At 31.0% G+C, this 24,760-nt stretch overlaps 2 protein-coding genes across 2 annotated transcripts in view; both read left to right on the top strand.

Annotated features, from left to right (window-relative positions):
* LOC105623618 (metabotropic glutamate receptor) overlaps positions 1 to 11,453 on the top strand; it is a 22,536-nt gene extending 11,083 nt beyond the window's left edge. Inside the window, exons 6-8 of the mRNA XM_012205005.1 lie at positions 1,442 to 1,826; positions 3,929 to 4,400; positions 11,308 to 11,453. Of these exons, the coding sequence (XP_012060395.1) occupies positions 1,442 to 1,826; positions 3,929 to 4,400; positions 11,308 to 11,453 (1,003 nt within the window). The remainder of the gene's footprint in view (positions 1 to 1,441; positions 1,827 to 3,928; positions 4,401 to 11,307) is intronic.
* Positions 11,454 to 16,013: 4,560 nt separating this feature from the next.
* Positions 16,014 to 24,305, top strand: LOC105623638 (lipoamide acyltransferase component of branched-chain alpha-keto acid dehydrogenase complex, mitochondrial). The gene is made up of 6 exons (XM_012205022.1): positions 16,014 to 16,058; positions 20,172 to 20,299; positions 20,633 to 20,835; positions 20,881 to 21,170; positions 23,457 to 23,852; positions 24,069 to 24,305. The coding sequence occupies exons 1-6, from the start codon at positions 16,014 to 16,016 to the stop codon at positions 24,303 to 24,305; spliced, it is 1,299 nt and encodes a 432-aa protein (XP_012060412.1).
* The last annotated feature ends 455 nt before the right edge of the window (positions 24,306 to 24,760 follow it).

Raw genomic sequence — 24,760 nt, 5'->3', positions numbered from 1 at the left:
CTATGGGGTTATGAGAGATGCTCAAGTTTATTGTATGACGTCTATGATCTATTTATTTCGACCACCACTTACCGCTAAAGCCATCTATAGGAAAACGGCGGAAGCAAAGTTGTACACCTAATATATTAATATAAGAGTAGCGCATTTTTTTTATTTGAGAGAATGCCGTCAATCGCGTCTTCCTATTGGCTGCTTTTCTATTGCATTTTTTACTGGCTATTTCGATCGTTATCACCTAATTAATCTATTAATTATCTAATTAATTAATCTATTAATAATCTAAGAAGCGCTTAGTAATTCTTTTCAATATAATATGATTTTTAGATCCAATGATTTTAGATCCAAATTGCCGACTTTTGTTTTACTCTTATAAATATAGAGCATCATTTATCTTTGTTTAATATCTGATAAACAACAAAGATGAAATGATTTTATGAGTACAAACACTATATAATTACATAAGTAAACGCAATATTACTTACAAGAATCACTAAGAAATATAGAATATTGTTAATCTTAGGATTAATAAAAACAATCCTGGAATTCAGAATAAAGAAGAAACTAAATATACTGTAAGATAAATTTAGTTTCAGGATTTTCTATAGCAATATGGCTTATCATCACTTTCAGGAAAAAAGAAAATAAATTTTATTTTATTTTTTAAGAATTTTAATTTTTTGTATTTTTTAATAAATAGATTCATTTAATGTGTGTAAAAGAGTTCTGTGAAATTTTGAGAATTTTGAAAAATGTTCGTTGTAAATTCGATGTATTTAAATTTAATTCATGTGCGATGACGTGGTAAAAGTTTTAAAAGAAAATTGTATTTATTGTTCATTGTGTACTCGCTATTTATTTTATTTTGTTTAAAATTATTTTTCTCCAAAATATTCTGAGGAATTTTGTTTATCGCACACATTCATTATTATTTGCGCTTCTAAATTAAATTTAAACTAAAATTGCTGTCCGACAATTTAATGTTTGGCGATAGATTGAAAGAGAATTATTTATTACTACAATTTATATAGCATGTTTTTCAAATTGAAATTAGCTACTGACAGAAACTGACAAATAATTAAATATAATTAAAAACAATAAACTAATTAAAAGATGTATCAGATGCATATAAACTCTGCAAAAATTGTTATTGGAAATGTATGTATTCCATATAAAAATAAATGTTACATATAAAGCAGGTCAATAAAGTCAAATATTTAACGATACAATTTTATAGTTTGAAAGTGAAAATGAAAATTTGTTCATTTTATTTTAATTATTTTTTAACAACGTATCTATTTCTTATTATTCCAGATTCTAAATTACAGCTAAATTTTTTATATTACTCTTAAATGCAATATAGAAGAATCTAACTTTTTCATAATTTTTTCATTTTGTTAAAAAATACTTGATCTGCGCATTTTTTCACTTGCACTTTCATCAGGTGGAGCAGCGCTTTCGCCATCATACCTGCGGTAATATCTTGCCTAGGAATCGTGGCAACCCTGGCGGTGGCGTGCTTGCTCTTTCAACACCGCGACACTCCAGTTGTCCGCGCCTCCGGACGAGAACTCACCGTGATCCTGCTGGCGGGCGTCCTGGTGTGTTACTTGAACACCTTCGTGCTTCTCGCCACGCCGACCACGGCTACCTGCGTTCTTCAGCGTTTCGGGGTCGGTGTGAGCTTCAGTGCCGTGTACGGCGCCTTACTCACCAAGACCAACCGAATAGCCAGGATCTTCGACTCAGCCTCGAGATCTGCCGTCAGACCGCGATACATCAGTCCCACGTCGCAGGTCTGCATCGCGGCTGCGCTAATCGCCTTTCAGGTAGGTGAATCCCGATTGCAGGAAAATGAAGTTCCTATTTCGAAACTAGACACTTGTTTCAATGCAATCATCCTCGTCGTCGAGGGTATGTATATTCTATTTGATTTTCAGTAATCTTGAATGAGAAAGACAATCTTTTAAGCTATCTAAGGTAGAAGAGATCGGGGCACCATGAACTACAAAATTTAAACTTTAAAAAAATTTAAACTCTCTTAAAAATATTTTTTAACATTTTTTTATCTTATTTTTTATATAATTATTTATATATTATTTTATATAATTAAATATAAATATAATTAAGGAATTTTAATACAAAACATATAGTTAAAAAAACCACCACAGCTAATCACTTTTGTGATTGAATCGCTTAATTTGAAAGTAAACAGGGTTTATATTAATGTATACTCTTATAAAAAAAACTAAAGAGTCAAGTTTAATATTTGCGAGTTAAACTGTTTAACTCCATTGTTTATTTAAATTAACAACATATGAGTGAAAGTATCCCAAGTAGAACAACAAGTCATAATAACGTGACAAAAATGACATTAAAATGAATCGGAAATGATTGAAAAATGATTTTTAATGATCATTTTGGAGTTATTTTGACATCATTTTGGTATCATAATGGTTTGTTGTTCTGAGTAGTGATGACTTATAGAATAATTAAAAATAGCTCAAATTAGATATGATTTAACATAACGAATTCAACAATGTAGAAATATTTTAAAATACCAGGTATGTAAATATGAAACCGGAATTTTTTAATAGAAAATACATGTTTATTGCATGAAAATGATAAAAAATATTTTATTCGAAGTATTGCCCATCGGTAGCTATACATTTTTTTCACCTGTTTGACAATTTGTGGATGCCACGCCAAAAAAATTGTTGATCTTTTGAGCTAAGCCAGACATCTAGCCATTTTCATACATCTTCGTAAGAAGTGAAGCGCTGCTGAGCAAGTGCGTGTCCCATCGATGCAAATAAGTAGTAATCGGACGGAGCCAAGTCTGGTGAGTAAGCCGCATGCGAAAGTATTTCCCAACCAAATCGTTTCTTTGATCAGTTTTGCTGTGTGTGTGATGATGCATTATCATGAAGCAAAATCATTTCGTGTTGTCTTTTTTGATATTCTGATCGTTTTTCACACAAAGCTTGATTCAAATTGATTATTTATTGTTAGTAGCGTTCAGTATTAACGGTTTCGCCAGGTTTTAGCAGCTCATAATAGATCACATCTTTCTGATCCCACCAAACACAAAGTATTGTCTTCCGTCCATAGCGATTTGGCCTTGCAGTCGATGTCGATGGTTCACCTGGAGTTACCCATGATCTTTTACGCTTAAGATTCTCAAAATATATCCACTCTTCATCGCAGTCACAATTCGATGGAGAACTGACTTTCTTTTGTACCTGGCGAGCAGCATTTCGCAAGTGGTTTTTCGGTTTTCTTGCTATCTTTCATTCAGTTCATATGGAACTCATTTTCCCATCTTCTGGATCTTTCCCATGGATTTCAAACGTATGGAGACGGCCTCTCACATTCAATTGATCCGCGAATTGTTGTTGAGTTTGAGCGTCATCCTCATTCAACAATGCTTGCAATTCGCTGTCTTCAAACTTTTTCGGTGGTTTTCCACGTTCTTCGTTTCTCACGTCAAAATCGCCACTTTTGAATTTTTTAAACCACTCAAAGCACTGTGATTTACCAAGAGCATGCTCACCGTAAGCTTCGACAAGCATTCAATGCGATTCTGCAACAGTTTTCTTCAAATGGTAACAGAAAATCAATGCTGTCAGCAAATCGTAGTTTCCAGGGACAAAATTCGACATGTTCAACGCTATTACAAACTATACCATTATATGAAACTTGTATTGTTGTGAGTTGAAAATCTTTGTCAGATGTCAGAACAAGGAAATGGCGTCAATGGCGCCGTCTGACGGCAACTACATTGACAGCTATGGCCATCTATTGGTTCCGGTTTCATATTTACATACCTGGTAAGGTTCGAAATAGGCATTGCTCCGTTTTTGTACGTTTCATTTTATCGAGACAGAGAGAAAGAAAAAAGAAAGAGACAGGTTCCTTTTCGACTCCCGAGGTGGTGCTCACGCTGGTCTGGATGATCATCGAGCCGCCGGGTACCAGGCACTCGTATCCGGATCGCCGTCAGGTGATCCTCAAGTGCAACATCCAGGACATGAGCTTCCTGTTCTCCCAGCTGTACAACGCCCTGCTGATCCTCATCTCGACCGTGTACGCGGTGAAGACACGTAAGATCCCGGAGAACTTCAACGAGAGCAAGTTCATCGGCTTCACCATGTACACCACGTGCATCATCTGGCTCGCCTTCGTGCCGATCTACTTCGGCACTGGGAACGCCCATGAGACTCAGATCACGACCCTCTGCGTGGCGATCAGCCTGAGCGCGTCCGTCACTCTGGTCTGCCTCTACTCGCCCAAGGTCTACATCATCGTCTTCCAGCCAGACAAGAATATACGTGGCAAGGTCTGCATAGGCAGCACGTTCAAGAAGCAGAGCAGCAGCGCCGGCGCGTCCTCCATGACGAAATGTGAGAGTTTCACTGCACTTGTTGCTAACTACGATTAGTATTCATGTCTATTTTTATTTCTTGTGTTAATAAGATTATCTTAATTAATTGTTTTAAGATATTAACACAGCTCTGTGATTGGTTTATGAAATCATAAGATTGTACAATTGTACTTAAGATCTTTTCTTTTTCTTTTATACTGACACCCGATATCTAAGTAAAAGGATTCAATATGACCAGATTATACTTAAAACGGTCTTAAATATAAGAACCGATTATGAATACTAAGAAATTGGACACCGTTTGGATAAATTGATGCTAGACTTTTGATTGATCCGCCATATTTAGGATGTGATTAATATAGGATAAGATAAATGCATAAGATAGAATAGCGTGAATATCTATCTCATTTTTATATTAAATATTTAGTTCGCTATATTTAGAATGGTGTTCAATTTCTTATTGGAAAATCTTTACACGGAAAGAGTTTTGCTACGGGAGTATCTAAAATTTAATTAGACGCAGATTTGAAAATAATTTGTTGGATCATTAAAATAATTACGTAGAACGTTTAATTCTAATTTGCTCCGAAATTTCTTTAATTGATATTCGCAGGTCTAATGTATTTTAATTCAATAGAGTTATTATAATTCAACGATTCTTTTTCATTTTAAAAGTCAAAATTTAAGGAATAAGTATGTAACGTAAAATTATGTGAAAAACATTTGTTATATATTTGTTATATATATAAATAAACATTTGTTATATATATAAATAATTTTTTATAACGTACATAATTGAAGAAAATGTCCAGATCGATTGGATCCGCGAATACCGATTAAAGTTTAACGTTAATGCAAAAAGTTTTAATATTCTAGCAACCAGTTTAAACGTTTTATATAATTATTTTGATGGTGCAAACAAAATTATTTTCAGATCTGCATCCAGCTAAATTTTTAAATAAATTTTAGAATGTAAATTTCAATAAAATGTTCTTTTTATCTAGTGATTACGAGCTCGTTTCGCGATACCAAACTACGTGATCTGATTAATTTAACTTCGTTTTCTTTTTTTGAGCAAAATTGTAATATGCATTGCATGGAAAAATTTTCTTTTGCCTAGCAGAACATTTGACGTAATTTTTCATTTTTTTCGCTATATTCAATAATGCACAAATACTATGACAATTATATTATTTATTTAATAAAGATGAATATTTTGAAAGAATTGGCAGAATTGATATCTTTGTTAAAAGATATTTAGAAAAGAAATATTCTAATCCTATTCTACAGTTCTATATTTGATCGAAGCGGATTTTGGTGCTATTCAGATGTAAATTTTCAAATAAATTGTTATTAAGCATCAGAATCTGTTTCGACTTTGCGGATTTTGGTATAAAACTTCTTCTCTTATTTGTACATGAAAAGAAGAGTTTTGCTGAAGTATCTAAAAATTTAGCTAGATACAGAAAACAATTTTGTTAGACTGTCAAAATATTTATGCAGGACCTTCAAGTTGTTTGCTGAAATGTCGAAACTTTTTGTAGCACTGCTTATCATGTTTGAGTTTGAGTTTCCTACATAATTATTTTGATGATTCACAACAACAAAATTATTTTTAGATCTGTATCTACCTAAAGTTTTAGATACTTCAACAAAAACTCTTTATGTATGTTCGTTATTCACTTATCAAATAATTTTTTTCACAAAAGATTAACGACGAAATTAATAATGATTATGAAGATAAAGTTACAAAAAAAGAGGGTTAATTTAAATGAATCTTCTAATTAGAATTTGAAGTGAATGAGTTTTGCCTGCGAAATCGAATGTTATGTCGCGCGTGACATGAACGTGAATAATATTCATATGTAAATTTTCAAATAAATTTTTATCAAGCACCGCTTATCAAAATCCGCTTCGACCAAATGTAGGGTTCTTTCTCTTATTTGTATTTTTTATTTTTATTTATTATTAGACCTATCGGTCTATTTCCCTCTCATTATTGTTTACAAAAGAGTAACGAAATATAATGATGATTATAAAACTAAGATTACAAAGATGAAAAAGGTTAATTTAAATCAAAGTTGGTAAAAAACATGTTTTAAACGTATTTTAAATGGTGCTTTTAAAACATGCATATTGATGTTTTTAATATTTTTTAAATTATATATTTTTTTTATAGTACTGTTTAAAAGGATTCTAAAGCCGTCTGTATTACTGTGACTAAATCATATAATTTTTAATTTTTTAAATCATATAACAAATACTTTTTTTCTCTTTCACAGATTCGAAAATCCTTTTCCAGGATTAAAGTATACGCATTAATATGATTTTGTGAGGTGGAATTTATGCCGAGAATGATCAAAAATTTCGAAATTGATATTTTTTTTACCATTTCTTAGTGTAACATGGCATTTCAAGCTGTCAAGTTATGACAACATTTGCTTGATACGAAAGTCTTGCAATCTGTACTTACGAAATAATAATCCACAAACATGTAGTTTGCACGAATAAATAACGTCGAGTTCTTAGAATTAAACTTAGATCTCGATAAAAAAATTTTTCATGCATTAATATGTATAAGTATAAACATACATAAATATATTCATAAATATATATAATTTTATTGTATGAAATATGTTCATACATCCTTCTTTCCTTTGTAAAATTACTTTTTAATATAATAATAGAAATAATAATAGTAATGTAAAAACATAAAAAATATTAAAGGAATAATTTTCGCATTGTTTATTTTAGAAAAGAATGATTGGAAAAATGTAAAAAAAATTGCTCATACATAATTATGCATAATTTTATATATAATTATACATAAATAATTCTGTTTACATTTCTTCACACTTGATTTTTTCTAAAACAAATAGTGCAAAAACTTTTTAATTATTTTTATGTTTTATTTTAATGTTTTCATATTATTATTTCGATTACACTAAAAAGTAATTTTACAAAAGAAAGAAGGATGAAGTGTGAACATGTATAGACATATTTCATATATAATTATACATGTTTATGGATATTTATGTGTATTTATGTATGTTTATACATATTTATACATATTCACGCATAAAAAATTTTTTACCGGGTGTTTTATCGCAACGAATTTGTTATATGAAAATTGACATGAACGTGCAAGACTGCGTGCATCATAGATGCGTGAGATATTGATGTGGTAGTATGTAAAGACATGTCGATGCGCTAAAACAGCGACCTTCATCGAAATTCGAGCTTCGCTTTAGGATCCCCTTAAAGCATATTTGAAGCATTAAAAACATATTTAAGAAGAAATAGATTATTTTATTCTTAAAAAAAAAACATTAGTCTTTACCAACTCTGATTTAAATAAGTCTTCTAATTCGAGTTTTTGCCTGCGAAATCGAATATCAGGTCGCGCGTGACGTGAGCTTGAATAATATTCATATGTAAATTTTCAAATAAATTTTTCAAGCACCAAAATCCGCTTCGACCAAGTATAGGATTCTTTCTCTTATTTGTATTTTTTACCATCTATCGGTCTATTTCCCTCTCATTATTGTTTACAAAAAAGTAAGGACGGGATTATAATGATTATAAAGATAAAGTTTAAAAAAAGAAAAGAATTTATATGAGTCTTCTAATTCAAATTTAAATGAGTTTGAATGAGTTTTGTTTGCAAAATCGAATGTCATTTCGACGCGTGACGTGAGCGTGACACGGAATAAATAATAACGTAAACGCTGGCAAAGAGTTTATCCCCTTTCCCACTCCCTTTCCAGGACGGGCTTTAAAAGGGAAGCTCGCAGTGTAAATCCGGCGACTGAATTCGCCGTTGTATCGAAAAATCCGATATGACATCCGATCCGCGCCGTCGACAAATCGTCTCCGCGCCCACTGTCGTCCGCGCGACTGTCGCGACGAAAAGAAAGTAATCGATACACAAGGGAAGAGACAGCGATGGCTTGATATTCGATAGAATAACGCCGGCTGTTGTAATGTCCCGGCCGGAAAATCTGGGCCAATCCGCGCAGATCCGGAAAGCTTTTAGTTTATTAAACGCTTTATTTATAACGCGACTGTCCGCGCGAGAAAAGTGCCTCTCTTTAACGGTCACATCTCGTTCCCTTATGCGCTCTTTTCAGGATCGATTGATAACATTAATTTTCCGCTTGGAAATCGTTATTGCTGCTATGATTAACCATCGCACCACACCGGCCGGCTATACGCAATCACGAGGCGGATTACAGGGAAAATCCGCGCGCGCATGTTAATGGTAGCCCAGATGATTCGGCTTAAGCGGCGCTAAATTATTAACTTAATACGCAGCACCGTCAGTTCTACGGTCCTTTGTCCTCTTGCAAATTTATAGGCGGATTATCCGAGGGAAATTTTAGAAATATCTCCCGCTGAGCGCGTCTGCATCAACGAGGAACAGCGATTACATTACGTAATATCGGTCGTTTTCCTTTAAAGTGAATTTTAAAGCTAACCTTTCTTTCCGTCGTAGCCGTCATACTAAACTGCGACGTCAGAAGCGAGAAAAAGAGAAGTCATGCGAATTTTTCTTCTTCCTCCCTTCCTCTTTTTTTTTATTTTGTTGAAATAAATTAGCTTCCTGCTGATCGCGCTCGACCTGTGTTTTATCGACAAAATATGCGTCCTCTTTTTTATTGCTCTGCATTAGAGTTTTTTTATTGCCCCGCGCGCACAATTCAATCTGCTTTAGTTCTACACTGGGAGAAAAATGTTTGATATTTGTGACTATAACTGCATGGTAAAATAATTATTAAAAACTGCATGTTCATAATTATTGTTACAATATATTTTAATAATTATTATATTTATAATTATACAAAGAAAAATAATTTGTTGGCAGAAATGATTATAAGTTAAGAAATGATTATAGTTAAATTATAATGATTAATTGCATTTTTTTCTCTCAGTGTATTCCTTCCAGCAACAATACTTTGAATTTATTGGTTCAGGACAAAAGTTTTGGCTTGAGTCCAAAAAAGTTTATATGTAAACTTAGAAACGCAATATTTCAATCAGATTAATAATTATATTATTCGATAGAGCGAAGTTTCGGCTTTAAGAATCTATTCTTTTATATTTGTTACACGATTATTTTTAACGAAATTATGAACGATCAGAGTCAAAAATGTTCTTTTTATTTAATCTGCGATAACTCCGTAACAAAAAATTCTAGGAACTTTTAAAACGATTTTATAGGGAAAACTTTAAGCTTTAACTTTAGAAAGTTGAAAATTTTCGCAAGTTCTTTTCGGGTACGTGACAGGCTCGCAAAATGAGAAAGAAATTTACTATTTTGTCCAGCTCGCAGTTTTTTATATGTAAAAATTATCAAATTCATAAAAACTCAGAGAAAAACATAGTGACCTTTCGAAAGTAGAGATTTGAAGCTTTAAAACTTTTTTAAATTTAAATTTTGTTTAGTTTTAACGAAGTTGCAGTTGCTTGAATTTTGAATAATAAATCGGACCGGAACTTTTGCTACTACTGATCCGATATAACAGAGTTAATAATTTAACAGGAAAAAAAAAACAATTTTGCTGAAATATCAGTTACATATAGATCTGAAAAAAATTTTGTTGGATCAAAATATTATGCAGGATTTTTAAACGTAATGAGCAATGCTGCAGAAATCTTGACATTCTAGCGACCAACTTGAACGTCCTATATAATTATTTTAAACCAACAAAATTATCTATATCTAACGATAAACTTTTAGATGCTTCAGCAAAATTTTTTCTTGACAATTAACGAAACCATCGAAATCCCAAAAGAATTAAAAATTCTTCTAGCATTTCGACGATTTAAAAAATTAACGACTTCGTCGGTAGAAATAAAGTCGTAAAAGCGGAGTTTTCGTTTGATCGATTTGACGATCAGAATTCGCTTATCGTATACGAACGGAAAAGCTTTGAGTTTTCTCGGCAATGACATGCGAGAAAAAACCCAAGGAACATACCAATTCAAGAGAATGTCAAAATGATTTATTTATTATAAAAGTCATGATGATTTTTTGGTTATAAAATTGGACTATTCATTGACGTGAAGAATAAAAATAAGCTGGTGAAAATTTTTCTCAGAATTTTGCATGTAATTTTTCAAAATTTCTATATAATTTTTCAGAATTTCTATATAATTTTATAACTTTCTCACATTTTTTGTACAAATTGAAACATTTCTCAGAAAATCTTTCTCAGAATTTTTCATATATTATACTAATTATAAAATATCGTAAGATTTCTAAGATTTTTTATAAATATAATTTCTGATGAAATGTGTTATTGTATAAAATCTAAAATATTTTTTAAAAATTATGGGATGAAAAATTTCAGAATATTTCAGAATTCACTTGTACAAAAAAATTCTGAGAAAAAATGTAAACTTTCCGAATATTTCTAAAAAATGTTCCAATTCGTATAAATTCGTATAAATGAGAAAAATTTTCACCAGGGAGGTCATTTTGACTTTTGTGTGTTCTTAAGAAAAAGTCTCGATGATTCTTTCGATGACTGAGTGCAAGAAAAAGATTCACCTAACTTCTCGCTTCTGACGTCATAATTCGATACGGCTGTGGCGTGGTAACGAACGCTTCCCCCTCCCCCTCTTCTCCCCGGGGCTTCTCTTCGGACGGGAAAAGATCGGTCTATTACTGAAAATCATTTTATTCGTAATAAAATTTTTGTTGCCAGCAGCGGAACGTCGATACGCCAACGCGACGAAGAAATTCAATTATTTTATCGCGACGGCACGTGTTGACACTCGAACGGGGGTGGAAGAATCTCTTCGCTTCCTGAGGGATGAGCGGGCGCGACAATGCATTCCGGACATTCTTAGCCAGACGTTCGCTTTCTGTTTTTCCACCCTTACCCCCGATCGAATGACTGATGGAACTTGTGATTTTGTAGATACGGGCTGTGAATCGGCGAGTGAGAACGTGCCGTTGCAGGGTGCCCTGACCTCAGCAGTGCGGACATCCGTAGGAGTCACCGAGATCTCACTAACGTCCAGCACCACCAGCAAGACCAATAACGAGCAAGTGGCACAATTGTAGACTACTTTGGACTACTTTCATCGTGGCTATGTGAGACGCAGAGAAACGCACACAGTGACATCGTTGGATGTGCGCGTCTGGAATTAGCAAATTGCTAACATTGATATTCCCACAGATTTCTGTATATTAGATCGCTGGTGAATTCATGGTAAAATGTGAAGCTGGTAGCAACATTTACTGTGGGATGTAATATGTGCAGTGTACAGTAAAAGTGTGTGTAATTTAATTTAAATTATTCTAAGTAAATTAATAAAGGATAACGTTATTTATTTTAAACAAAAATATTGAACAATGCCTTTAATGTTGAAATTTTACTTCTTACACTGAGAGAACAATTTTTGGTATTTATTATACATTACCATAATTATGATTATTACTGATATACTAATAATTACTATATGTATATTTCTATCAGCAAATATACATATATCTATAATCGAAAATGACTATATAATAAATGATTATTATTATCACAAAAATGGTTATAATTTATAGTAATTGAAACCATTTTTATAGTAATAATTATAATATTTATAGTCGTTTTCATTGTCAAATATGTATATTTATTCATAGAACTATACACTAGAAAAATGTTTTGTATTGCATAATCAGAAAGATATAAATCAGATACTTATAGTTAAATTTATCAAACATTCTAATCGCGAGAGAGCAAATATATACCGTGTGATCCACCAATTCTAGTCAAGCACCTCATGACTTGTATCATTTCGATTAAGAGCGTTCTCAAGCAGAATAACGAATCATTATGATATCAAAATAATGTCAAAATGATCGTTACGATTATAAAATGATCGTTAAAAGTCACTTTTCGATCATTTCCGATTTATTTTAATGTCATTTTGATGTTATCGTGACTTGTTGTTCTACTTGAGTTAAAATTGATCTCGCGAGAGATAACTAAAACATTTTTCTCAATGTAGTTATTATTCCTAACATTATAATAGTAATAATCACAATTGCAGTAATTACATGTAATTACAATCACAAAAACTTTTCTCTCATCAGTAAATAATGTTTATCCCATACTAAATATGATGCATGGCTTCATTATAAAAACTGCTATTGGCAGTTTAGAACAATATACAGAAGTCTGTGGATATTTCTCGATTTAATTCTAATTAATCTGTTATTGATAATCGAACTGAAATTTGAGGGTCTATATCTGCGAGGACGTTGAGCGTCTCGCGACGTCGTTATCATTCGCAACATCTTTATCGTTAATAAAAAGAAAAAAGAGACAGAAGAGATGCAGAAATCGGCCGTTATCATGTTCGCTGTTGTCGTTATTGTTACTGTTGTCCTTGTGCATAAATTATATATACATATATACACACAAACACATACACACTCACACATATACGCATAAAAAAGATACATATACGTGCATTTATCGAACAAGTATATACCGTGTGACCCACCAATTTTAATCGAGCACCTCGTGACTTGTATCATTTCGATTAGGAGCGTTCCCAAACAGAATAACGAGTCATTATGATATCAAAATGATGTTAAAATGACTATAAAATGATTAAAAGTCATTTTTCGATCATTTCCAATTTATTTTAATGTCATTTTGATGTTGTCGTGACTTGTCGTTCTACTTGAGTTAAAGTTGATCTCGCGTCAACTTCATCCGTTCGTTTAACTCCTAACTTTATTTATTATCGGACGTTTAACAAACGAGCAGTCCCTTTTCCTTCAATCCTTCTGAGAGCGCCTTCCGACGAAGTAATCGTACGCAATGGACAATAAATAAATGTACTTAAAGCGAGCACAATTAACTTACTCTGGAATATCGAGAATATTAATCGGGAATACATTATTTTCAACTCGACTGTTCTCAACCTTCTCTTTGGCCTCCAACCCCCCCCCCTTTTTCTTACATATTTTGAAGCGATTCGATTTACAAAAACTGATCGAGTGTTTCGAAAATCGCGCGAAGATTACTTCGAATGTTCATCTCGTTTTTGGAAATATATTACTTGTATCTTTCCTCGATACTAATTAAAGAAAAATTCGTTTTATATACATGTAATCATTCTCTTTTCTCCCTTTTTCCTATTACATCGGATTTCCTATTTCACATAAGATTTTTGAAACGTTTGATCAATTTTGTGAATAATCGAAAAAGAATGTTACTATTGTATCGGCGATTAAATTGCCCGACTCTCGCGGCCGTCGAAGTCAAAACGATATTTAAAAAAGAAGAGAGAGAAAGAAATACTAATATCTTTTCTATTGTAACGAGCGCGGCGAGAGAAAAGAGAGAATAGATCGGAATAAAACATTATTGAATGGCGTGTCGGAGAATGTGTGATTCATTTTCACCCGTTATCCATCTTCCCTGAAAATCGATATAAATTCGGCGAGTTCAATTTCCTCCGGACTCTTGGAAGAAAAGTAAACGCCGCTGCCCTACATTGTCTTTCCTAAGAAATTAGATATAACGATCGGTAATCGGCAGACATAAGGACAAAACTTCGATGCCAATGATGATTTTTATAAAATTTCAAGATGATGAAATTTTATGATGAAATTATAACAGTTACTGTTACTTCAAAATAACGGTTATTTAAACAATTATCGATTACGTAAACGATTATTTTTTATAATATCGTACATATCCTAATCAATAGTCACATATTTTTTAGATTATTTCTCATTATTTAAGTCATTTAAGGAATCTATTTTGAAATATTTCATTATTTAATATATTTGTGCAAATAAATAAATTTATGCACAAATGATCGATGTCAATATAATTATTAATTAATAGCGCAAATTTTTGTATGGTCATATATATCAATTAAAAAATATTAATATGATTGAAAAATAAAATATAATAATTGAAAGGAAAAAGAGAAAAAAATCATTTTTTAAATTTTTATTTATTTATTTAAAATTAAGAATTTGAAAATAATCGTTTAAGTCTGATAACGTTACTAAAGTTATTCATCAATAACAGTTACTCAGTAACAGATAATAAAATAACGCCCATCACTATTTCAAAGTGTTTATTAACATCATTATTATTAAATTATTAATTTAATTTGCGATTATTATTCATATTGATATAGCTAAAGAAGAACCCTCTTAAGGAGTCTTAAACGACAAAATATTATACATTCACGAATTGTGCTTAATGAGTATTCACAAGATTTATTCACAATTACATTAATTTTGGAAAAAAGGAAAGAATTAAAGGTGAAAGTTTATAGATTTTCTGAAAATCCAAAACGGCTAGTGTTATAAATTTAAATTTTTTCAGTTCGAAGAATTAGTTCACAATTTAAAAAAAAGTAAATTAGTAAATTAAATATGTGTAATTTTGTAATTTACCTGCTAGTAATTAATTAAAAAATAACAATCTAAAAATTAAAAATAAAATAAAATAAATCCAATAATCCACTTGACTACTTGAAATACAATAGATATAGTGAGAAATGATAATAGAATCGATATCGATTCGGGTAGTTAAGTGATGTGGATTATTGGATTTATTTTATTTTTTAGATTGTTATTTTTTAATTAATGGGCGTTATTTCGATTCGACGTTGAAATCATCAGATTGACGTCGATTTTATTGTCATTTCTCACTGGAAGTAAACTTTAAGATTATTATTAAGATCGTTTCGAAGATGCGAATAAGCATCAAGAATTTGTTAAATTGCTAGTCAATTTAACTCGTGACATTACTGTGGTATTACGGTAGTTTAGTAGAGTTAGCGTTTAAAAATCGAAAAATCATTTCGGCGCACGTTTTTAGGGATTACATACATATATAAATTCACATAAAAATCATACAAGAATTAAGATCCAGCTCGTTTAAGACTTTGATTTCTACAGTTTGTGTTATCACATATATAATATATTATATTGTAAATTTTAAGCTTCAACAAACTGATCAATCATAGTCAAATTTCAGAAGAATACTCGACTGAGTGAATGAGAGTTAATTTCTTATGACTTAAGGTTTATTATTTTTATTGTATTTCGGAACTAATGAGTTTTTTTTTTTTCAATAAACGACGCATGATGGTAACAAGTTAATTTTTAAAAATGACTCTTTTCCCAATTTAACTTTTAGGTATCATTACCGTCATAAAAATTGCAATGTTATTATCAAATTAGCATAAAATATCGTTACAAAAAATAACGATAAAAGTAACAGCGTTACTTGCTTTCTATTCCTATTAAATTATGTATTAATTTTTTAATTGTATATCAATTTTTAATTGTAATTTGTAGCACTTTCTAAATCGATTCTTCAAAACGACATTCGTTCATGATCGCGCGTAAACTTTTTGAATGTCAATCATACGTTATATTTTGTCAACTCGGAACAACTTATGTTCCGCTTCGCTTCACTCATAAATATGAACAAACACGCTCCTTCGACCTCACTCGTGACGTGAGTCATGATAACGACTGTCCACCATTCGACAACACGAGTATTTCCGAACTTTCGCGATCTGAATTGTATTCCAGAATTCTCTACATTATTGCTTTATATTTCTTCTCGATCAGACGGATCAGCTGATGGCTTTTTCTCTTTCCTGGCGATTGGTGAGAGTCGTGCGATTGGTAGGTATTAAAAATATCATAAAATTACAAAAGTGTGACAGTTCCTATGATAAAATTCTTCTTCTTTGTTAATAGAGATTGCTTCCGTATTAAATATATAGCTGATTTTCAGTCTCTCGACCCAAGAAACATACCTTAAGGCGAAAGAAAGTCAAAAGGATTTTATTTTGTTACGCATCTTAAAAGTCAAAATGACAACTTTTGGTTACCAAATTTTTACTGTTTATTGACATTAAGAATCAAGATGAAGTTACTTTGATTTCTTGTTAATTTCTATGTGTTCCTTGGGATGTCGCTCCATTATATTATTAAAACGCGCCACGTGCCGATCGTTGTTATCAACAGACCGCACGCCGGATTGAACTTTGACTTGCTGCAAGTGGTCACGTTTTGAAAGTGACGTTTGCATGATGTCATGAGAATAAAAAATAAAAATCTCTCTTATTAATACAAATTCTCTATTAACAGTAGCATTACGTCATTATAATTTCTCGCTAATACAAACGTAAAAGTGCAATTATTTGACTAATTAATGTGCCCGATAAGTATAAGTGTTTATAATTGAGCTATAAATAATTGTATTTATTCAAATTTTTCACGTTATGTTTGTATGTTCCTTCAAAGCTGTGGGTATTCAAAAATATTTATTCACAAAAATATTAGGATTGTTTTATGAATACTCGAAATGTAAATTAAAAAAGAAAGCGCCAATAAGCAATTTTAACTATAACCAACTTTTTGATGATTCTAAATGATTAAATAATAATATATTGTTAAATTTTCTCTCTGTAAAATCTGTACTCTTTAGTTGGATCGGCAAAAAAATATAATTATGATAATGAATGGTTCTATTACACGTGCATATTATTCTTATTCTTATGCGAACATAATGTTAATTGGAAAATTGGATCCAACAAAAACACATAAATAATTTTATGTAATTAAAAAAAGAACTTATAAAGTCTGAATATTATTCCTCTACTGATTTCACTATTTTTACAAAACAGTCCGTTATTTTATGCTGACAAGGTAAAGATAGATAATGCAGAATGCGAGTGAATGCAAAATCAAAAGTAGGTATTCACAATTATGTTCACAAAAATACTCATTCATCTCAAACGAAAAATATTTATTCGTTTCTCGATAAATATAAAAAAAAATGTATTTATATTCATATTCATATTATTTATATTATTCATTTATTTGAATTTTGAACATATTTGTCGGACATTAAGTACATTAAATAATTATTATGTAGGTGCATTGCATTATTTATACTGTTGAGTGGGAAATTATAACCACAATAATCCATTAATAATTTATTAATTGCAATTATTAAATTATTAGTTAACTCGTGCTGCTATAAAATCATAAGCAAAATGATCCGAAATGATTATGTAACTCACGAACAAAATTAATTTATGTGATTAATTTTCATTAAATTTGGAACATTATATGAATTATTTGAGGTTATAGTGAGATTCGTTTTGCTAGCAAAATAGAAAAATTTTGCCGAGTAAATTTGTTCACAGAAACACTACGTTGACTTGTTAAAACAAACAGTTCGTTTATTTAATAAAACAAACAGTGTATCCATAGCAAATGTATTTTACTGATACAATAAAATTGCGTCGCTGATAAAACGGTCGGTATAAAAATAAACAATATTGGAGACTAGAAAATGAAGAAATGGAAGTTTTGTTATATTGTAATGGAATAATTTGCAATACTAACGAAGCTATTTCAGCAAATAAAATCAGTTTTCTCAAATATTTTTATCATCTATATAATAACTAAAAATTGCCAACGAGAAATTTATTACATATTTAATTCATATAAACATCTAAATTTGCTACATATTTAATTTATATAAACATTTAAGTGTTTGCTGTATCAATAAATTTTTTTTCACATGGAGAAAATTGGATAGAATATTTTTTCTTAATTGAGGGAAAAGTTGAGAATCGTTACTCGGGAATAGTGACCCAGTTTTTTGCGTAAACGATCGCTGCAATATTTTTTACACTCAAACAATAAAAAATCATTATTATTAATTACAACTATATTATTGATTGTTCTACAATTTATTAGTATTTAAGAACATTATATATGTAGATTTAATTAGTATTTTCTAAAAAAAATAAAGAAAAATAAAAAAATAAAAAAGTATTGATTCTCAATCAATAAAAAAAAACTATTGAGGGCTTCAGTTTCTCGGTGCAAGGATACAAAAATTCCAAGTGATTATTCCTAGGCTAAAGAAAGAAATGTAACAAAAGAATAGCTTTTAAAATAATAAATCAGCAGAAACCGGTAAAACAATAAATCAACAGAACGAGAGTAAAAGTACATTACAGCAACTGCCTTCAAAACTATTAAAACTAAAGTACTGTTTATTCCATTGTAATCGATTAGAGTATATACTTCAATTAATTATATAATTATTATTTCTATTCTCCATCTTTTTTTTTTACTGTGATCTAGTCTATTTTGTCATGTTATTTCACAAGATTTTCTTTAACATTTTTAATATCTCGTATTTTTCTTTAGTTTAATTTAATTTACTTCTTCAGATACTGTATGTATCTCACTATTATCCTTCTATAGTTAATGACTAGTGACAGATTAAGCATTTTGCCGCCCCTAGGCACCAATCTAGCTACCCTCGGACAGGGTTGTTTTGTTTAAAACTTTTTTTTTTAAACAAATGTTTAAAACGTGTTTTAAACATCAGATTAAATATGTTTTTTTTTAAAACAATTTAAAATAAATGTTTAAAATATTATTTTAAAAAAAAGTGTTTTTAATAATTATTTAGTAGAAGAGAAGATGATACTTCAATTATATTTTACACGATAACTTAATTAATAATGAATAAGTTTAAGACTTGACAATTACATTCATTAAAATGTTGTTGAATCGATTCTGGACTCAAAATTACGAAATATTTATTACTTAGGACACTATTAATAAAAATGTGGCAACATTGCATAATGGCGAATCGAAGAGAAACATAGATGGTAATGTAACCTTCCATAAAAATAATCTTAAAAAGTTAATTTTGTTAGAAAACAATAGCTTGGTTAATTAAAAAAAATAAAATTAACAAAAAAGTAGAGTGTATTGCAGAATACAAATGTATATACACATGTATACATATAATTTTATGTATACAGAATATTTGGAAAATAATGATAAATGTTTTACATAAGGGCAAAAAAAGATTTATCATTATTTTTCAAATACCTTGTATGTAGGCAGCTCAGCAGCCTATAAAAATATATAATAACGTAAATTATGGATTAATATTAGAATTACTACATTAGTTCAAGAAATAATTATATTGAAATAAAAAAATCTCAAAAAGGAAGCCGTGAGTAATCAATATGCATAAAGGACTAGCAAAATGCCATTATTGTTAAATTTATATTTTAAATTATATTTATATTTTAAATTTGCTTAAAATATATACAGTCAAATGAAATGTTAAATAGCAAATACACATTCAAATATACTTGTGATACAAATATTCCTGTGATAATACGTTCAAATTTAAGAAATGAGAAAGTAGGTAATTTAAATGCTAAAATGTACCCACCTCAGAAACGTTTAAAAATACTTGAAAGTAAAAATGCGTATTTTTTTTGTTTTAAACATGATTTTTTTCTAAAGCTGTTTAAAATATATATAAAACATTAAAAACATGTTTAAAAAAGAACTGAATATTTTGTTTTTTTTTAAACATATTTTTTATCAACCATCCTCCTCAGATGGTTTCATTAATTTATAAATTTGATAAAAGGAGAAAAAAAATGATATATACCTCTGCATTAGGTAGTAAAAACATAATCCTTAATGAGTAATAAACATAATACATTTTTAATTGTATATTTGAAATATCGTTTCTGATAAAATATGCTCGATGTAACTCGTGCAAAAACATTAGATTAACAATTAAAAATTTATCTCAATTATATGAAAATTTTCTTCAACATTGCCGTCCTAGGTAAGTACCGTGTTTGCGTTGATCCATCACTGCCAACGATGTAATTGTTTTTATTGCTTTTATTGTTGATGGAACTTTTACTGTCGATGAAACTTTTGTTTGCGTAGGCCGAGCGATCGTGTGATCCAATACGACGACTTTTGTCTGTCAGCTCGTTTTTCTTTGCCAAAAAAATAATACCTTTCAAATTGTCGGATATCGGCGAGGGAATTCGAGACGTCACAGTGAAAGAATGGTACGTGAAAAGTGATTTGATATGATCTGCGGCAAAATATTTCTTTCCACGATAAATATAGTATATATTAAAAGATGCAACGTTTATCCGGTTTTAAATGCATGGGATCCTTGAAGTTAAATTTCAGCTTTTGAATCATTAGCTTTAAAAAATTATTACGCAGTCGACTGAAAATAACAATAACTCATACTTTCAATTTGTATTAACTGGGTAATATTCCTAATTGTTTTTTAAAGAGTTCAAGACTTTTTTTAACAATTCAGTAATTGGCATTTTTTAACCATCCAAAATATTTTTGTTCTCCATACTAAATTCGGCGAAACTTCTTCTCAGGTTCGTGAAACCGGGAGATCAGGTGAAGCAGTTCGATGATATCTGTGAGGTGCAGAGCGATAAAGCTTCGGTGACAATCACGAGTCGCTACGATGGCCTTATCAAGACTCTGTACTACAAGATTGACGACGTCGCGTTGGTCGGATCAACGTTGTTGGATTTTGAAATAGACGACTTAACAGACGCCGTGAGAGACGATGCAGGTGAGACCGCAAAGAGCGCAGAAAATCAAATGATTGATAATTCAGAAAAAAGCGAAATAAGTTTAGATAAGGTGGAACCAGAGACCATCACCTTGAAAAAAGAGAAGGTATTGTCAACTCCAGCGGTGAAAAGGATAGCCAAAGAGAATAACATAAAGCTAACGGATGTAAAAGCGACTGGCAAGGATGGAAGAGTGCTCAAGGAAGACATACTGGCACACCTGCAGAGAATTTCCGTGGATCCGAGTGTTAAGATTCCATCGAGCATGACGGGAAGAACGGTCGAGCTTAAAGGATACACGAAACACATGTGGAAAACTATGACGAAATCTTTGGTGAGTCTTCGAGAAGGTGAAGAAATAGAATCTGCAATCTTAGAATATAGTTTAATTATTGTAATTTTTTAGTGCTTAATTTTTTAGATTTCAATTTTATTTAATTTAATCAGTATTTTATATTCTATTCGCTTCAATATTTAGCATTCATTTTATTACTTCTATATTAATATTCAATGATTTTTTTTTTTATAATACTGTTTGTGAACTTCTCTGTCTATCATTTTCAATCTTTCAGATTTTTTACAATTAAAAAAATTTAATTATACCTACAATTTCTAATTAAATTTCTTCTTTTTTGTATTCTTTGTATAATAACGAATTATGCTGCTTATGAGTTACCTTTGTGCCTTGATATTAAGTAAGTGTCAACATTTCGTGAATTACAATACACTTCATCAGGAAGAGAAGCAACTTGATACTGAATCGCTTCTCTTGGGCGGCTTTTTATACGCTGTGAAATATAAGAAAAGAGAAGAGGGAAGAGAAAGTCGCTGAGACTGTGATGAAGGCGATTACTTTCGGCCGATCAATTTCCGAAAACCGAAAAATGGTTTTTCATTTACAGCCTTTGTCTCTGTTTACATTATCGGGATGTTTAGAATCTCTGTCTTTTCCTTAGAAGATATAAAATGGTCGTTTGTGGTGGCTATTGTGGTCAACATTTATTGAATTATATGACCATTCAGCACAAAACCAATTGGCGATAAACTCACTTGTATATACAGCATATTAGACGAAGTATCTACTTCGAAGTATCTACAGACAAAACTTAACCATCTGAAACAAACAACCTAACAATAAAACGGTCACAACAAAAAGACATAAATAAAATAATCACTTACATGCTGAATGATATTACCAACATAAAAATTGTCATCAATTGTAATCAACTATACATAATAGAACATCATGTCAGACAAACAACACCTATAGACAAAATTTAACCATTTAAAACAACAAAACAGGTATGTAATACTTACGAATTTAAAAAATATAAAATAACAATCAGTAGACTTACAAAGCAAATTCTGACACAAAGCCATCATACGATAAGGCAGACAAGAGAATCTTTCCTGGTCTCACGTGTAGAAGGAATTGTATCGGCAGAATCTTAAATAAACACATCTAAATAAACACGTCTTCAAGCCTGCAAAAAAGATAAGACAAATGAAGAACTGTGAAGATCAAAGATCTCTATTTAGCTTGGCAGGAGTATATAAAATATCTTTTACAAAAATTTACTTTTACAAAAAAAAGTGTTGGGTACCAATATACAAATCTGTTCGAAAATTATCCCTTATATTGCGATTTTCTCAATATTTTTTAGATTTAATTAAAATTTTTTTTGTATTTATTTTCTTCTCTAAAAGTCATCTTGAAATTCTCCTAAACTTTTTATACCCCAAAAAAATCTCTTCCGGTATAAAAAAAACCTCCAAAAACCTCCTTCTATTAAATTGGCAACATTAATATTGGGAAAAAGAGAAAATCTACGGATGAAAGCACAGTAATATTAAATTAAAGCATACCACATAGTGAGCATTATTCTAACATAATATTAAGACAGGAAATACTGTTCCATCAAACAATCACAATAGCTATCATCACTTCATATTTTCCAAGAAAATACAGAGAAATACAGAAACATCTCGATAATTTAAACAGAGATAATAGCTGTAACATAAATGACATATGAAAAACATTCCCCTGGTTTTTAAAAATTGATTGACCAATAGTAATCGATTTTACCACAGTCTCAGCAACCCCTCTTTTCCCTTCCTCCCCTTATATCTGAACAGCGTATAAAAAGAGAATTCTTCAGAGAAGCGTAGAGAGAACACATAGAAATGATTCCCAAGGAGAAAACATATCCACTGGGCAAACTAGAAGAAGAGGGAGAAAAAAACGATATAGAAGTGACAGAGAACTTATTATATAGGTGTTTATAGGAGGATCTCTAAATTGTGAATTTGGTGAATCTTATATCGAAGATAAGTTGTATCGTCGAGTATTTTATTGAATAGGTCTTAAATAGTTTTTTAATGTATGAAAAGATTCCGCATGAAGGAAATTAAAATTCATATCAAATCCATTGTATTTTTTCCTTGTTAGTATTCTCATCCTGAGAAAATAAATTCACGAAACGTTGACATTTAAGGATGTATCAAAAGATGAAAATAATCAATAAACCGCATAACTTTCTTGAAAAAAATACCCATAGAAATCTCTCCCAACAAATTAGTTCCATCAGAAAATAACTTTACCTTTATGAATTTTTCACAGACAATACCACACTTCGTCTACAGCGATGAGTGTAACGTGGACCAAGTGATGCGCTACCGTAACGATGTGAAAGATTCCTTGATGAAACGGGACATCTCTCTAACTTTTATGCCATTCTTCATAAAAGCAGCCTCGCGAGCGTTGGAGCAGTATCCTCAATTAAACGCTTGGCTCGACGAAAAGACCCAACAGCTGCAGCTCTTGGACAATCATAATATCGGCATCGCCATGGACACTCCGAACGGTTTAATAGTACCGAATATTAAGAATGTGCAGAACCTCAGTATTTTCGCAATCGCGCAAGAACTGAATAGACTTCAGAAGGATGGCAGTAAAGCATCAATATCGTATGCCGATGTGAGCTACACGACGTTTACGTTGTCCAATATAGGCACAGTAAGTATATCAAAAGACAAATTATGATCAGTGAATTACAAATCATATAAATTTGCATATATATATATATATATATATATATATATATATATATAAATGTATATAATTTTATTTTCGTATATCTGTTCAATCTTGGCATTCTTCTTCTCATTTTCTTTTTTCTTCATCTAAATATTTATTTCTATTAAATTCGCTGTTCTTTGTGTCGACTTCTAGATTGGTGGAACGTTTATGAAGCCGATTATCGTATCACCGCAAGTAATAATAGGTGCATTTGGGAAGGCGCGGAAGTTGCCGCGATTCGACAATGAGGGGAACGTGATTCCAGTCAACATAATGTCGATCAGCTGGTCCGCAGATCATCGCGTCATTGACGGCGTAACGGTGGCTAGATTCTCCAATCTGTGGAAGTACTATGTGGAGAATCCAATGCATCTGCTGATCTGCCCTTGAAGCCATCTATAAACATTTATATACATTAAGAATCCAGTCCTTACATTGGACGAACTTTCCTACATATTATTAAAATGAGATTATGGCGAAAGTGTTACTATAACGTTGCGATTTTTATATTAATTACTTATATAACCGAAACAAAAACGTAAAAGTATAAAGTAATAAACTATTTGATGTCAGAGTTTCTCATCAAGAATTCGTCAAGTTTCGATGCAGGACGAGAAATAAATACTTTCAAGTGCCTATACTATCAAGATATATCCCATAAAATATTAATATATGAATACAATAATTAATCCTTTTTGAATATCTAATGATTCATAAGTTCCATGAGACAATTCGTCTAGTTATAAATTACATTTATTTATACTCCCAATCTAAAATGAGTCATCAGAATACATACTATTTATACAAAATTCAGTATCCAATTTCAGAATCGGTGATTTATAAGT

Source organism: Atta cephalotes, assembly GCF_000143395.1.
Source record: "Atta cephalotes unplaced genomic scaffold scaffold00061, whole genome shotgun sequence".
In the NCBI taxonomy this organism is placed as follows: domain Eukaryota; kingdom Metazoa; phylum Arthropoda; class Insecta; order Hymenoptera; family Formicidae; genus Atta; species Atta cephalotes.
This window is presented reverse-complemented; position numbering and strand designations above follow the sequence as displayed.

Bases quoted from the DNA above. Each gene is read 5' to 3' on its own strand.
- LOC105623638 (XM_012205022.1), top strand. From the start codon at position 16,014: ATGGCTTTTTCTCTTTCCTGGCGATTGGTGAGAGTCGTGCGATTG. The intron at 20,300-20,632 runs GTACGTGAAAAG...ACTTCTTCTCAG, and splicing joins GACGTCACAGTGAAAGAATG to GTTCGTGAAACCGGGAGATC. The intron at 23,853-24,068 runs GTAAGTATATCA...GTCGACTTCTAG, and splicing joins CGTTGTCCAATATAGGCACA to ATTGGTGGAACGTTTATGAA.